Source organism: Cavia porcellus, unplaced genomic scaffold (assembly GCF_034190915.1).
Source record: "Cavia porcellus strain 051 isolate PalLab524CR breed Dunkin Hartley unplaced genomic scaffold, mCavPor4.1 scaffold_17, whole genome shotgun sequence".
NCBI lineage: Eukaryota > Metazoa > Chordata > Mammalia > Rodentia > Caviidae > Cavia > Cavia porcellus.
Genome location: NW_026947500.1, coordinates 48,176,113 through 48,191,945, shown reverse-complemented (window position 1 = coordinate 48,191,945; position 15,833 = coordinate 48,176,113). Strand labels below are relative to the sequence as shown.

The 15,833-nt window shown below is 60.8% G+C and overlaps 2 protein-coding genes and 1 long non-coding RNA gene across 8 annotated transcripts in view; 1 reads left to right on the top strand and 2 right to left on the bottom strand.

Moving 5' to 3' along the window:
* The first annotated feature begins 656 nt into the window (after positions 1-656).
* On the top strand, positions 657-2,218 carry Klf2 (KLF transcription factor 2). Its single transcript, XM_005001150.4, has 3 exons — positions 657-809; positions 913-1,489; positions 1,591-2,218. The coding sequence occupies exons 1-3, from the start codon at positions 735-737 to the stop codon at positions 1,764-1,766; spliced, it is 828 nt and encodes a 275-aa protein (XP_005001207.2). The 5' UTR covers positions 657-734; the 3' UTR covers positions 1,767-2,218.
* Positions 2,219-8,630: 6,412 nt separating this feature from the next.
* Positions 8,631-15,833, bottom strand: part of Eps15l1 (epidermal growth factor receptor pathway substrate 15 like 1) — a 35,729-nt gene continuing 28,526 nt past the window's right edge. For all 6 annotated transcript variants that reach the window (XM_005001151.3, XM_013146493.3, XM_005001152.4 and 3 more), the window contains 2 exons: positions 10,419-10,624; positions 8,631-8,842 (listed from right to left, as the gene is read on the bottom strand). In XM_005001151.3, the coding sequence (XP_005001208.1) occupies positions 8,699-8,842; positions 10,419-10,624 (350 nt within the window). In that variant the 3' untranslated portion in view covers positions 8,631-8,698. The remainder of the gene's footprint in view (positions 8,843-10,418; positions 10,625-15,833) is intronic.
* Positions 14,415-15,833, bottom strand: LOC134470970 (uncharacterized). Its single transcript, XR_010040264.1, has 2 exons — positions 14,865-15,833; positions 14,415-14,503 (listed from the first exon to the last, which is right to left on the bottom strand). It is a non-coding gene; the product is annotated as an uncharacterized LOC134470970 (long non-coding RNA).

The following is a 15,833-nucleotide window of genomic DNA, read 5'->3' as shown; positions in this document are numbered from 1 at the left end:
CAAGCCCTGTCGCCAGGACAGACTGCATGTTGGGATGGGGTGACAGCGCTGTGGTGGGGGGCAAGGGACCCTCAGCACAGTGACTCTCATTGTGCCCGCGGGACCCCAGCTTTTCCTGGGCGCCCCTGCTTGGGTTTCCAGGAGCAGAGGTCCGGGGAGCCCTAGGGAGCTAACTCGCTGGCCATACAGGGTCTCTGGTGTCCTCGGCCGTGTCCTGTGGCTCTGGGGGCTAACACAGAGCGCTAGGCTGCACCCCTGAGCTTTTTATATTTTTCTTTGGGGACCGGGGATCCCTACACCACTAAGTGTCTCAGGCCGGGCTTGAACTTTCGACCCTTCTGTCTCGGCCTCCCGCAGCACTGGTACCGCGAACGGAGCCTCAGGTTAACTTCTTTCTTTCTTTTTTTCTTTTTGTTTTGCTTTGTTTCGTTTCGTTTTGCAGGGATCCGGGCGGCTGCGGATTCGGACGCCGCCGTAGCCTCCGTGTCACTGCGGGGCTCCGCGGTGCTGGGGTCCCCGGGTCCCCCTGCCCGTCCCGGCCACGGTCCCAATCCCCGTCCCGGTCCCCGCGCTGCGCTGTCGCTGGGCGCCGCGAGGAGGCGGCGATGCCGCTTTTATACCGCGGCTAAATTTAGGCCACGGGTCCGGCCCCTCCCGACGCGCTTCCGCCCGCCGCGGGCCTATAAGCGGGGACCCGCCCGCCTCGGCCTCCCGCCCGCCGCCCGCCGCCCGCCATGGCGCTCGGCGAACCCGTGCTGCCGGCCTTCGCCACCTTCGCCACCTTCGCCTGCGCGGGCGCCCCGCAAGAGGTCAGCGGGGACCCGGGGACCGGGGTGGCGGGGTGCGGGGGAGCGGGGAGCCCGGGGCGCCAGGGGTCGGACCGCGCTCACCCCGTACCCCTCGCGTCCCCAGCGCTGGCCGCGCCCCGAGCCCGACGCCCCCGACGACGACCTGAACAGCGTGCTGGACTTCATCCTCTCCATGGGCGCCGACCCGGCCCCGGCCCCGGCTCCGGCCCCGTTGCTGGCGCCCGAGCTGCTGGCGGCGCCCGGCTGTACCCCGGGGCCCGCGCGCGTCAAGGCCGAGCCCCCCGACGGCGACCCCGGCGCCTACGGCCGCACCCCCGGCCCGATGCTGGGCGCGCCCGAGTCGCCGCCGCTCAGCCCCGCCGGGGTCCCCTTTGCGCCGCCGCCCTTCGCCGCGCCGGGCTTCCCCGCGCCCCCCGCGCATCCCGGGCTGCGCTTCCCGCCCGCACCCGCCGGCTTCGCGCGCTTCGAGGATGCAGCCGCCGCACTACGCCTGGGTTCCGGGCCCCGCGCCCCGCTCACGCCGCCCGCGTCGCCGCTCGAGCTGTTGGATGCGAAGCCCAAGCGCGGCCGCCGGGCCTGGCCCCGCAAACGCAGCGCCACGCACACCTGCAGCTACGCGGGCTGCGGCAAGACCTACACCAAGAGCTCGCACCTGAAGGCGCACCTGCGCACACACACAGGTGGGGAGCCGGGGTGCAGGGGGAGTGGGGAGGTACAGGGGGAGCAAGGTGGGGTACAGCGGGGACCCCAGCCGCCCCGCTCACCCGCCGACCCCCCGCAGGCGAGAAGCCTTACCACTGCAACTGGGATGGCTGCGGCTGGAAGTTCGCGCGTTCCGACGAGCTCACGCGCCACTACCGCAAGCACACGGGCCACCGGCCGTTCCAGTGCCACCTGTGTGACCGCGCCTTCTCGCGCTCAGACCACCTGGCGCTACACATGAAGCGGCACATGTAGCAGCCCGGCCTGGCCCGGCGACGGCGACCGCGGCAGTTCCTCCTCCCCCCATGACTGGTATTTATTGGACCCTAAGGACCGAGTTGGGCTGCGTGGCCGCAGAGGGGTCCCCCTTTTCCTTCCCTGATGACGACGCCGCCGCAGAGCCAGCCCCATCTGTGACCGAGGCCCGCAGGAGCAGACGCGACCCTCTTTTGACGAGTTTTGTTTTCAAAATGGTGCAATAATTCCGTGTCGTCTCCTGGGACGGGTCTACACTAGAGGGCCGGTGAGCGGCCCTTGTCCGTACTGTCTGATCCGTTTTATATGATATTGTACATAGCGACTGTGACAGATGTTATTGTATTACTGTAAATACAGGGACAGGTGGGCGTTGGGAACGCCTGGCTGGATTTTTTTTATGAGACTTCGCTGTTTTTTTAATTAAAAATTTTGCATCTTTGGAAAAAAAATCGCAGCACTGGTGGTGCCAGTGGGTTGGGCCGTGGGGCAGGGAGGTATGTTGGGGGACTCTGGCTTCTGTAAATTTAAACGCTGCACTTGGGGGTGCAGGCGGGTTATTTTAAGTCTGTCCCCAGAACCCAGGATACAGGTCACACTGATGTGTCCGAGGCTGTGGCTGTGCTGGAAAATCCTCCCTCTTCCTGGAAGGCTGAGGCTTCAGCTACACTCTGGGGGACACAGTATTTGCATCTCCTTGGAGGAGGACTAGGGTGGGGTCAGCTCCAGGCTGTAAGGGAACTGAGCTGCACGAGTGGACGCATAGCCACATGGCTGCAGGTTCCCTGGGTGCCCCCCACTCTCCTCCCCTCTGGGCACCGGGCGTTGGTGGACGCGCACAGTTGCACAAGCTGTTTTCAGAAAGTGAAAATGGCCTGAAAGCAGCCCGTGTTGAAACTCTGCCGCCTTGCGACATAGGGGGCCTCCCCTTCCAGTCTTGCCGGAACAGCTGGGTGCTGTGCTAATCCAGCCCCGAAAAGCGCAGCTGGATCGCATCTCAGTCACCCTTCTCCCGAGAGACACGCCACAGCGTTTCAAAGCCTGCTGGGTTGCCCGCACACTGGAGGAGAGAAATCCGTTTGCTTTCTGGGTGTTTTTTCAGATGGGGCCTCACTGCAATTCAGGCTGGCCTTGAGCTCTCAGGGATTCTCCTGCCTCAGCCTCCTGTGAGCCAGGGCTATAGGTGTGCATCACCACAGCCAACTTCCCTCAGGAGATTGAGTTTTTTGGAGGCACTGGAAATCGAACTCGGGACCTCATGCTTGATGTAGCTCCGCCACTGAGCTCCATCCCCACTCTCCCTTCCAGATGTTAAATGAATCACCAGGCACCCACTTTTCCTCAGCCTCAGCTGGAAGGCAGAGATGCTTCTCACGAGCTTTTTTTTTTCTTGTGAGACAAGGTCTTGCTGTGTAGCCCAGGCTGTCCTAGAACTGGTGATCCTCCTGTGTCCGCTTCCCGAATGCTGGGGTGACAGGCATGGGCCACTACCATGCTTAGCTTCTCTTATTCAAGAAAAATTTCTTCAAACATCCGAGGTCAGTGACGGGCTGACCACAGTGCACCGAGGCCACTGGGTTGGCATCTGCCACCTACCTAGGAGCCCAGGAGTGGTGATTCCCAGCCCTGGGCACCTCACTCCCTTGCTGGCAGGCGCTGGTGGCCAAGGCCACCAGGAAAACGAGCACGACATTCACCTTGTGTCTTCTGCCTGTCCCCGTCCGACTCTTGCTCTGGGGTTCTTGGGGTATGGTTTGTGGCCAAGATGCTCTCCTGTGCCATGATTAGCACTACTTTGTTTTCCCAAGTGACACACATTTTCAATAACTCTTCCCTGCAATGGATTTTGTGGCTGTGTTCAGGGCTCCACAATATTCCACATGGGATAGGCCAGGGGCTGTTGCTCAGGGATGGAGGGTGGAGTTCATGTCTGGGTGACATTTTTCAGAGGTCCCTGAGCACCCTTGTAGTTTCAGTGTTCAAGGGGGGTCTGGGGAGCAGTTCCAGTGTTCAAGAGGGTCTGGGGACTCTGGGGGCTATACTTGAGTGGTACAGGGTTGGAGGGTTTTGCTGTTAAAGTGCAGTAATGACAGATGTAGGATCTGTCTCTGCAGGTGCTTCCTCTGCCTGTACACACTGGGCAGAATAGGGCATGCTAGGGGCGAGGTGCCTAGAGACTGTCCTCACTCAGCCTTCTCCCCAGGCAGTACCCCAGGAGTACCTGACCCAGAGCCTCAGCCAGAGTGCCCCAGCTTTGTGCCATTGCTTGGGGTGTCCATCTTTCCCCACTGTCCAGCAGCACCACCCCCATCAGGACAGCCAAATGGCCCTGGGTCCCCACTGTCTCTGGGAACCAGGGCCCCCAAACTAGGAGGGGAGTGTGGTGGGGCGGAGGCAAAACCCAGGGCTCAACCTGTGCTGTTTCTCCAGCTCTGGGTTTGAGCCCTCCCACCCCGTTTCTCTAGCATTCGAGACAGGGTCACTAAATTACCCAGGCTGAGCTGAAACTGAATTCTCTTGCCTCAGCCTTCCAAAGTGCTGGCTGCCAGTACCCTGGAATCTCATTTCCCTTGAGCTGCCTGAGTGGGGCTTCCTCCAGCCCTGGCATCCCTGTGTCCCTGTCTCCTGCCCACGCCCTCAGCCCCTAGGCTCTCCCCAGCCTGACAACCAGCTGGGACCGTCATCACCCCAAGACCACAGGAGAGGCCAGCTCGGAGGGCTGGGGGCCAGGCCAGGACTCCAAGCCAGGTCCACCAGCCTGGCCATGCCTCCTACACTCCTGACCCAGGATGGGGTGACCCTGGCTCCTACCCTGCAGCCCTGCCCTCCAGACCTTAGTTCCACCAGGCTGTGGGTAGACAGGCACCCAGCATCTTGCAGCAGGGTTACTGTGCCCCACAGGTGGACAGTTGGACAGACAGGTACCATCCTACGCTGCCACAGCTGCCACCCCCACATAGTTCCTGGCCCAGTCCTGCCCCCAACTTCCTGACCCTCCAAGGCATGCTTATGGCAGAACTCTGCAGTCTCCACCCCCCACACCTGGCTCAGTTTCCCCAAGTGAACATCTCCAAGCTCTGCCCACACCATGGCCAGTGTTAGAATCCCTTCCTTTTCATGGCTGAGTAATATTCCACAGGGTGGCTGCACACAGCTGTGTGGCCTCTCCTGTCCATTGACGAGGATGATATGGCAGCACCTGGGGGAACAGCTGTCCGCTTAGGCACTTGCCTGTGGCTACTGAGTTGCAGACCTGGGGTGGCGTTGTGGAGCTCATTTTTTTCCTTGTGGTGCTGCGTCCAGAACTCACCTCCCACCTGTCTCCCCAGGCATTGCTGAGGGGGCCCCACATTCCCTCTTCACTGATCAGTGCTGGGAAGCTGAGGCAGGCACCTCTCTGAGAACTTGGAGCCTTCAGATTCACACTGGGGCCTCGGCTCGGCACATTGGCCACATTGTGGACCTCAGTTTCCTCTTCTACAAAATGGAGGCGATGGCTGGGGGCTGGGGACCCAGGCAGTGGCCCCATTTCAGGGTCACTGGAAGCCAGCACAGGCTGTACAGAAGGCAACAGGTGCAGTCAGTCTGAGGGTGGCCCACAGCTCCCTGCCCAGCCCAGGGGGCCAGGACATGGCCAGCAGCAGATGCAGCGCCGCCCCTCCACCTTCAGTAGAGTCCAGTCAGGCCCCGCATTTGTCCCGGTCTCCTGTGGCCCAGCCTAAACACATCCCAGGAGCAGCTGTAGGAAAGCTCGGAGGTGACTGAGTGCCTCTGCTGCCCAGAGGGAAGAGAGTAGCAGGAGGCAATAAGACTGAGGCAGGAGGGTTGCAGGCTTGGGCAGCCTAGGCAGCCCAGGAGACCCTGTCTGGAGATGTTGAGCACCATGGGCTGGGCACGGCTCAGGTGAGCGCCCGCCTGGTACCTGGGGGACACAGGCTCCCTGAAGGTACTGCCTGCCTGTCCAGGGCAGCTGCGGAGGGACAGATGCCTGGGCCTGTGGCTAGCAAAGTGTCATGGGGTCCCTGAGGCCATCCACGGTGCAGGTGCCCTTAGCAGCAATGCCTGAGCAGGTGCGGGGACAAGGGCTGCACTTCCACCACCAGGCATGGTAACATCTGAGTCATCGAGGGTGCCACAAAAAGCCCTGCTCATCTCGGGAGGCGATGGGGGCCTGGGCATCTGCTCCCTGCCCTGTGTCCCTCAGATGGGCTGGCAGGGACCAGCAGGGTCCCTGTACCCAGAGACATGGAGGCTGCACCCACCTAGCAACCCAGCTGGCCTCTAGGGGTCCCAAGCCAGGCTCCACAGCACGCCCTGGCTACTCGGAGGCCAAGGTGGGGAGCCCTGAGTGTAGGAAGGAGAGTAGTTTCTTCGCTCTGCATCCCGTTGTGCCCCCCCCCACCCTGTCAAGCTCTGGGCTCCCCCAGGTCTGCAGCCCATTGCCTGGGAGATTATAGCCTGACTTCAGAGCGTTCCCTTCCCATGCCCTTAGCTGACATCTGACTGTGCAACTGACTCCTCCAAGGCTGCGTCTCACTGTACAGCCAGGCTCCTGCCCAGTTCCCTGGATTGCAGATCCACCCACCTAAGCCTCCTGTGAGGCTGGGACTATGGGAGCCTGGCACAGATCATGGGGCCACCCATTGATGCACTGTGTTCAGTCAGGTCTGGGATGGAACCCAGGGCCCCCAACGCAATGCGTGGATTAAAAAGCAAAGCACTGTGGCACGGAGCTGGGGTGCTGCTCGGGTGAGCCGGCCCTGTTCCGCATGGGCACCGTGGCCACAGAGTCTGCTGCAGGCAGGGCAGGACCTGTGCTGTGCTGTCCCTAGGAGGCTGAGGTAGGATGGAACAGGCGACCACCCGAGGGCCCTTGTCCTTCCCTGAGGTATGGTGGTGTGCGTGGGGTGTCTGGACTGTGGGGTTCTTCATCATAAAGATGCAGAGTCACCAGGGGCTTCAGGGTGCTGATATCACCTCAGCTGCTCAGGAGGCTCAGGCAGGGGGACCAGGGGTGGGGGGGGCTGCTTTGAGTTCAAGTCCCGCCTGGGTGAGCGCTTGATCAGGTACAGGAGGCCCAGGTTCCACCCCAGACGCTGCACGAAAGGCCGAGTTTGCGCCTCACTATGGCGATTAGCAGCCTGACTGGAAGCCGCTGCAGCTGGGGTGGGGGGCATCTTGTCACCCCAGCGCACAGGCAGGAGGAAAGACCCCCACATTACACCAATTCATGGCGCATGAATTCTACCATTTTGTCTTTTTCCTCCAAACAAGATCCCAGTGTAATCCAGGCTGGCCTTGAACTCTGTGACTCTCCTGCCTCAGTCTCCCCTGAGGCTGGGATTACAGGCGGGAGGTCACCATACCCTGCCTGTCAAGTCACAGGGGTTACTTACCTGGGACCCTGGGCTGTCAAGGTCACCAGCACTAGCAGAATGGTTTAAATAAGCCCAAGGCTAGCAGCATGAGGGGTCATGGTTTCTTTTTCCTTTTCTGTTTTATACCTGAAATCCTAAAATGTTGATCTGTAGAGATCTGAGTTATAATCTCAGTGTTTCACTACTGGGAGGGGAACCATGAGCCTTCACAGAAAACTACGTTCCCAGCTCTTTTACTTTTTATTGTGAGACAGTGCTCACCCTCAGTGGTGGCACACGTCTGTGACTCTAGCACTGAGGAGGCTGAGGCAGGAAGATCACTGTGAGGTCAAGGCCAGCCCGGGCTACAAACCAGACCCTGTCTCAAAAAAATACAAGTAAATAAATTACTAAATTGCCCAGGCTGAACTGTGACCCTCCTGCCTCTGCCTCCCTGGAGCAGGGATGATGCCTGTGGGCAACTGCACTTGGCTTAAGGACTTTTAGAGAAAGAAAATCTTCTTTGGCCAAACGTGGAAATCGAGGAGCAGGGAATCAGGTTGTGGCCACTTGGGAGGCTGAAGCAGCAAGACTGTGAGTTCCAGACCAGCCTGGGGAATCTGGCAGGAGCCAGTCTTAGACTGTAACATTGAAAGGGCTCCAAACTCAGTGCTGCAGGGGGAGCTGGCACCACTGGAGATGGGTGAGGGGTGGCTTCCAGGATGCCCCAGGACCATTCCTGTAGAGCACACAGAACCAGGGATCCTGGCACAGCCAGCAGGAGGCAGAACCTGCTGAGGCAGCGTGTGCACAGCAAGGAAATACTCGTTTCTGGGTAGGCTGGTTTGGGTTGGTTTTTTGGAGACAGGGCCTGGGCAAGTAGCCTTAAACACGAAGCGATCCTCCTGCCTCAGCCTCCCAAGGACTGGCACAGCAGGCATCCTGACTGGGCATAAGGAGTGGCCTTGTCCCTGGCCCAGCCTCCAGGCAGGAGAACTTGGGCGGCCCCGTGGGGGTCACTGGCCGGGGCAGGATGGGGAACAGCAGCAAAGTGCACCACTCACTCGTATGTCACCCCTGCCCCTGCCAGCCGAGCTGGGATCCCGGCTCTGGCAGGGGTTTTTACATCCAGTTTGCTCAGCCTGTGACAACGGACACCGGACTGTCTCCCCTGCTAGCTGCTCTGTGCCCCGAGTCTCCTGGAAGACTCTGTGTAGTCTTTGAGACAGGCTCTCATCATGTAGCCCAGAACAGGCCATGGCTCAAACTCCAGTCCTCCTGCCTCAGCCTGGGGAGTGCTGGGATCTTAGGCGTGGGCCACTAGGCCAAGCTAACGCTTGATTTTTCCCCAGCGGTGGGGCCGGGCTGGAGGGGACCTGCTGCCTGGATACAGGCAGAAAAGCTCTGAGCGAGGACCCGCGCTGACCAACGCCTTCCCGGGGCCCAAGGAGGTTGGCCCTCTGGCGGTGGGCGGGCACCCCCGCGCTGGCGTGAACAGATCCCGCGCTTCGTATTAAAATACTTTATATCCCTCATTCCGACTTCACTCTGTACAGCCAGGGCGGCGGGCCGGGGTCAGGCTGGCATGTCCGCCTTGCTGAGGGCGATGGCCAGCTCCAGGTCCTCCTGCTCCTGCTGCCGTAGCCGTGCCAGCCGCTCCTGCTCCGCCTTCTCACTCTCCCGCTTGGCCCAGGCCAGCTGCTGCTCCTCGTTGCCGAACTGCAAAGGAGGGGAGGGGCGGTCACGGCTGCCGGGAGCGGGGTGCCCACCACCCTGCAACCCCCCAAGCCCACCTCCCACCCCATCTTTCTGAGTGGGGTGCAAACTGCGCAGACCCCTGCGCAGCCGCTGGAAGTAGCTGTCCATCGGGGCCTAGGGGGAAGAGGGACCCAGACCAGGTGGGAGTGAGCCTGGAGGGAGGCGCCCCGCACCCCGGCTTGGGGACTTTTCCAACACCTGATGGGGGCAAGACAAGGAAAAACCAACAAGCCATGGCTGAGGAAGTTGAACCCGGCCAGGAGTGTCACACAGGGGCCCTCACAGAAAGCAGGGTCTGCAGGTTCCCTGCGTCCCTCCTTCTTCTTCAGAGCCGTGGGCCACAGCATGAGAACCCCTTCACTGTGAATGTGCCACGCCCAGTGGCAACCCAGCCCCCCTCCACTGGGGTCTCCCACTGCCCCCAGCAGGGTCTGGCAGCCTCATACAGGCTAAGCCTCAGCTTTCTGTGGATCCTGTGACCCTGGAAGGGAGCCTCGAATCTTCACGCTGAGCCCTAGCCCTGGCCTTTCTAGTTTCTGAGAGGCCCTGGCTAAGCTGCCTGGGATGGGCTGGAGCTTGTGATCCTCCTGCCTCAACCTCCTGAGTGTTGGGATGCCACCTGAGGAAGCAGTTTCTCAGGAACAGCTCCGAGTACAGGCAAGCCGAGGGTGGACACTGCAGGCCCGTCCCCCAGGGGCCTGTGGGGGCACAGCCTAGGTGCAAGACTTCAGTCTCACTGGGTGCTCATTGGGCCCAGCGGCCCCTCTCCCAGGAGCCATCAGGTCCCACCCCAACCTCACCTGAGCGGCTCTGGGGTACGGCCCCGCCAGTGTCCCTCCAGGACACTGTGGCCAGAACTCCTCGAGTCAAGGTTGCACCTCTGCTGCTGGGGTCACAGCCCTAGTGTGCCATTTGGGTTGTGAGACACCCGCTGCAGCGAGCAAGATGCCAGGTGGCCTCCAGACAGTGGATCCCACAGGCTAGGCTCTGGCTCTGTGTTCTGGCACTAGGGTGGAACCCAAGCTTCCAAGCTACATCCTAGGGCTCTGAGTTCCTTCCATAGGGTGAACCACTGGCACACTCCAGTGGTCCCAACCCTCAGGAGACTGAGGCAGGATGATCTCCACAAGTTCCAGGCCAGCCTCGGCTAAATAGCCAGGCTGTCTCAAACACCACACCCAGAGGCCCACCTGTTAGAGCCCAGGCCGGCTTCCGAGAAGGCGAATGCCCTGCCCGGGGCTCCAGGTCCTCTCCTAGAGGAGTCGAAGCCCTTACAGCACTCTCCCACTGCTGGCTTCGGCTTGTGCCTTGGGCCCTGTGCTTGATTACCGCACTGGGAAAGTGTATGGCACCCTGACCTCCAGAGGTGACCAAGCAGGACCCAGAGTCCTCTGCCCTGCCCGAGCGCCACTAGGGGCAAGGACCTGGCAACAGAGAGCACATCGGGAAGAGCTGCAGATTCACCCTAAAAGTCATCCCAGAAAACTGCAAGCAGGGGCAGGAAGGGGTGCATCCAGGTGTTAGGGACTCAACTTACAGAGGCAAAGTCGGCAAAGCCGGAGGAAGAGGCCTTGGACGGCTTTGCTGAGGAGGAGGGGACAAAGGGGTCCTTCCCACTGAACGGGTCCCCCAGCCCCTTTTTATGCTGGAATGGGTCACTGCTGTCGGCCCCAAGTGGCTGGAACGGGTCGGGGGGCTCGGGGCCATCTACAGAACCGAGCTGGCTCACGGGTGTGCTTTTACCTAGAACAGGGAGGAGAAGGAGCGAAAACCAAGGAAACACACATTACTACCACATGGTGCAGGCTGGGACAGGGCTTGCTCTCTGCTGAGTCCTGCCCCAGAGCAGGGCCTGCATGCTGCGGGAGTGCTCCTGACAGCCAGAGGGGCATCAGCACAGGCACATGCATACACATGGATGCAGAGCATCGGAGCTCGGAGCTGTGGCGATGCAGTTCTTGTGTGGGTGGCTGACAGGCCAGCAGAAAGCAGGCTGAGCTTCAGTATTTTCTCCCTTTGTGTTTCGAGGTGCTGGGAAGGAACCTGGGCCTGGAATGTGCCAAAGCAAGTGCCCTCCCCCACCCCCCGAGCTGCACCCCTCAATGTTTTTATTTTGAGATGGGTTTCGCTGGGTTGCGCAAGCCAGTGTTGACCTGAAGGTTCTCCTGCCTCAGCCTCCCTATAGCTGGCAGGGCAGGTGTGGTCACCACAAAGAGCTCAACTGTCACCGAGGCCGTGCAGAACCACTCACTGGAAGGATCCTGATGCTTCCAACACCAAGAAGGGACAGAGATATCGGGCTGGACCTGGTGATGCACAGCCTTGAGGGCGGAGACCCCACGTGGCCCCCAGATTCAGGCTCAGCCACTGAGCCCCGCGACTTCAATAGAAAGTTCAATAGTAGTTTCGGGATGACTTAGCACAGCGGGCAGCACCCAACACCCGGTGGAGCAGGATCCCGGCAGCCAGAAGGGAGGCCCAGGAGCTGATGCGCCTTTGACACAGGTGTCCCTGCCCCTATACAGTCTTTGAAGCCCACCCTTCTCCCATGGTCCTAAGGACCAGAGTGTTCCATACCCATAGTCACAAGCTGCCTGTGCCACCTTGAGCTGCAGGCCATCAGCCTGTCCTCATCGGAGGGGGGACACACCATGGGGACGCTCCCGTGGGCCACTCCGGGGCCTAGGGCACGCCCATGCTGGCGGGGGACGGGGGCAGGGGGGGGATGGAGTCTGGCAGATGGAGGAGACTGTGATCCAAGAGGCCCAACTCCCAGGTTAGAGTCAGGGTCCCCCAGCACTTCATGAGTCACCTGCAGGCCACGATCCATCATCACTGTCCCTCCCACTTGGGGAGACTGTGTCACGAAACGTGGCTGAGCTCACACAAAACCAGGGCACAGCAATGGCTGCCCTGCGCTTTTTTTTTGTTTTGTTTTGTTTTGGGAGGAAGACGGTCTGCGCTTGGCCATGTCCCAGCCAGGGCTGCCCTGTGGGTGTTGCTGGCAGGGCCAGGCAGCCTGGCTGGCACAGGGTAATTTTAGCGGCACACGTCCCGGGCATGTGGTTGGTTCCTGCTTTTACATAACCACTTCTGCTTACTCCTAATCGGCTTCCCAATTTCTCTGAGGCAGGGCTTATCTCAGCCATGACACAGTCAGCCAGGATGGGAGTAGGGATCGGGAGCAAGGAAGGAGGCTGGGTTCTAGGGTGGGGCGAGGTCTGACAGCATCTCTGGAGCTCTCCTAAGGTGTGGCGTTGGAACACACCACTGACCTCAGCATTCGTGAGGCTGAGGCAGGAGGGTCTTGTGCAATATGCACAGAGACTCTGTCTCAATAATCAAACCAAAACAAAGCAAAATCTCATCAGTGTGACACCCGGCCAGGTTGCCTCTGGCACGCAGCCTGGCATCTTATTCCCTAAGGACCTGCAGAGGGCCCACCGCAGAGCAGGGCTGGCTCCAGTGGGAAGCCACGCCAACAGCGGCCCCCACCCGGTCCCCTCGGCCGGCCAGGAGAGCGGGATGCAGGACTCGAGAAACAGTAAAATACAACTTATTTCCAAACCACAGCAGTTTCAACAGTTACCCACGCGGTGTACCGAAACCACACACAGCACTGACTTCGGCAAAAACAATGTGAGCGGCTGGTTTACCACAGCAGCAGCAGCAGTACCGGCCACCCCACCCTGCACAGCTTCCCGGGAGGGAGGGAGAGAGGGCGGGTGGCCAGGGCCGGGGTGGACAGACAGGGCTTTCCAGGAAACCTACTAAGGGTCCCAGGGAGAAAGCGGAGGACTCAGGCCAAGGAGAGCCAGGGACACCAGGTCCCTTGCATACACAGGCAGTGCAGCGAGGATACTGCCAGCTGGCATAGGGCTCTCTGAGGGGACGAGAAGACAGTGCCCGCACCCCGAGGGCCGTGGAGGCGATCACAGCAAGCAGGGACAGGGAAGGACCCAAGCTGCATGACATTCACACCATGTACTGCGCTGCATAGGACAGTGGGGCAGTGCTCCACTGCAGCACCAGGGGCACAAAACTGTCCCCACCACACACAAGCACGGGCCATCCTTGGGCCATCACCTTCACAGGGCTGGACCTTCCCAGATGACAGCTGCACCCATAACCATCCCACACTGCTTGTCAGAAGGCCCCACACAATGGCGTGGACATCTTCATACTGCCCCTGTCCCACACGACACACCCTGCCCAAGTCAGTGGAGGAGGCCATTCGGTGGCCCTGGGAGCAGGGGGAGGCCCGAGGTGACCCTGCAAGATCAGAGGGTGCTAGGCAGCACAGCCAGAGATAACATCTAGGGCCCCAAGATCAAGGTGTTGAGATTTTCCACTAAAAATATTTACTGAATTTGAAGAAAACCCGCTGAGTGCTTTGAAAGCACAGGATGAGGTTTGGGCCCGGGCCGTGGAGCCCAGCGGCCGTGGGGAGTGGTGCACTGGCGGGGTTCACTCAGGCGAGTCTGACTTGAAGCGACAAAGACTGCTTTGGCAGGCGCACTGGAGCACACCTGTTATCCCTACACTACAGGAGGCTGAGGCAGGAGGCTCAGCAAGAGTGCAAGACCCTGTTTCAAAATTGAACACAACTTTTTCTGGAGCTATCACTCAAAGGCTCCTATGACATTTTTAGGGAACCTGCAGAAGTGGGGCTACACTGGCCAGAGGCCAGGGGCAGCGTGGTGGGTGGTGCTGGTAGACTTAGAAGTGCATCTGAGCCCCAGCCTGCGTCCCCGGAGCACACTGATGGCAGCTGAGGGGCTACCAGTGAGGGGCTGTGGAGAAGTTATCTGCATAGATGCTGGGGAGCCCTGTACAGAGTGGGGCTTGCTCCTCCCTGCAGGGCTGGGAAGCCACTATGCAAGGCGGGGAGGCCCCGCACCCACGCGTGATCACCCGAGGGTACTGTCTGCCGCGGCAGGGGCACGTGGGCGCGGGGACACCGGGTACTCCCGGGAGGCCCTTAGGGAGCCCTGAAAGCCTGGAGGGGCCGCGCAGGTCTGGAAGGGGGATGCTGACCTGGGCCCTAGTGTGGTGTGAACTGGGGATGGGAAGCCTCCATCCTGGGGCGCCTGCCCCCCAGTGCACCCCATGGGATAGGCAAGTCACACGGCACCCAAAAGTGTTGCTCTGCAGTACAGGAGGGCAGACGAGGACCCAACAGGCAAAAGTGGCTATTTTCAGAGGCATCCACGATGCTCAGCACGCAGGGCCAGTGCCAGCAATGCCTCTCCTGCTGGAACCCCAGGATGGGCCCACCCCAGGCAGAGCTGCAGGTCCAGGCCCTCAGGGCTCTGCATCCAGAGCCACCCAGGGGATAGGGATCTGACTCTCGAAGGAGCCAGCCCGTGCCTATCTCTGTGAGATCATCGTGGGAACGGAATTAGAGTAGTTGAGTCGAGGGCCAAGGTGCTAACCGCACAGTACACTGGAGATGGCATTTTAAAAGTGGATCTTATGCAACCAGCAAGAGGTTTCAGGGTGTAACGGCGGACACGGGGAGAGCCCGGTGCTGACCTCAACTTGGGCAGAGGAGGGGCTGTATCCTCCAGGGACGCTGGTCTCCTCCTCAGCCTGTCCTAGGGCAGCCGCCCTGGGATGCCACTGTCAAGGTGACCGCAACAGGGAAACCAAGGCTGTCGGGTGGGTCTTGTGCTTGGGTGCAGAGGGTCCCATCCCCAGGGCAGGGTGACCTGGGTGTGGGTCATGGGTTCCCCCATCTCCTGCAGGTGAAGGACAGGCTGCCCACGGGGCACCATGGGGAGAGGTTAAAGGTTATTGGCTGGTGAGCTGGTGTCACCAGGCTGCAGGAACCGCAGGCCAGCTGCCGGCAGGAAGTGGCAGGGTGGGGCTGCTCCCCATCCCACTATCGCAGCGTGGCGGGGGCCCAATCACTGACACCCACACAGCCGCTTCCTGCGCTTAAAAAAATCTGTTTCTCTCTGTGCAAGTCAACAACTTTTACCTAGAAACTCCGGGTGCGCTGAGTGATCTCAAGCTCCGGTCCGTTGCACAAAGCACACCGTTGTTTACCTGTGGGAGGTGTGCACCAGCCCACCGAGCCAACGGCCAGGTTTCGGGCTGTGGGGCTGTTTTGCACCTGCCTGGGAGCTATGCCCTTGGGCTGGGAGGCCCTTTCTAGAAAGCCCTGGGCTGGGTGCGCAGCCTGCACAGGTGGCAGGAGGACTGGAGTTCTGGAGCTGGTGTGAAGCTGGGCAGGATCAGCCCTGTGGTGCAGAGTGGGAAGGCCCCCAGGGACAGTGACAGTGCGGCCCATCCTTCTGCAACCCAGCCTCCCCCACAGAGGCCTCGACCTAGTCTGCAACTCCCACAACACTTGAGCACCCACCAGGGCCAGCAGGGACCAAAGCCACCCCTTCCCTTCTGCTGCACGCCACTCTCCAACGTGCTTGGCAAGGTCTCGCACACTAAGGGCGCCCACCCACACCAGTGCCAGAGCTTGGAGCCAGCTGGGAAACAGGCTGGAGGAGGCTGCACCCTCTGCCAGGGCACGGGATGGGTCAGCAGCTGGTTAAGCAGCCACACGGGGCCCAGCACCAAAGTCCAGGAGCAGCCAGGTGACACCAACCATCCCCATCCCTGCATGGCTTCCCAGGGACAGCCTCTCTCCTAGCAGCCCCTGTGTCCCCATGGCTCTGTGCTGCATGGCTAAACAAGACCAGTGAGGGCCCCGGCCCCCAGCGAAGAGATCTGGCCCAGGAAGGGACAGGTCAGCCCGAGGTATCCTTGCAGCCTCAGGGCCTGGGAGTACCACCGTGAACCCAAGCTCCGAGGGAGACCCCTCTCAGGGGACACAGGCTGAATCAGAGCCCAAGGCAGTGAGCACACTACTCATCCATGCAGGCAGCAGGAAGGGAGAGAGGCGGTGGGAGTCGGGCAGCTCAGGCTGTTGGGGGCAGCCAACCTGGCCTGT

What these genes read in the sequence shown, in the direction of transcription:
- Klf2 (XM_005001150.4), top strand. Translation starts at nt 735, where the DNA reads ATGGCGCTCGGCGAACCCGTGCTGCCGGCCTTCGCCACCTTCGCCACC. An exon ending in GCGCGGGCGCCCCGCAAGAG is followed by an intron (nt 810 to 912) that starts GTCAGCGGGGAC and finishes TCGCGTCCCCAG; the next exon opens with CGCTGGCCGCGCCCCGAGCC. An exon ending in GCACCTGCGCACACACACAG is followed by an intron (nt 1,490 to 1,590) that starts GTGGGGAGCCGG and finishes GACCCCCCGCAG; the next exon opens with GCGAGAAGCCTTACCACTGC.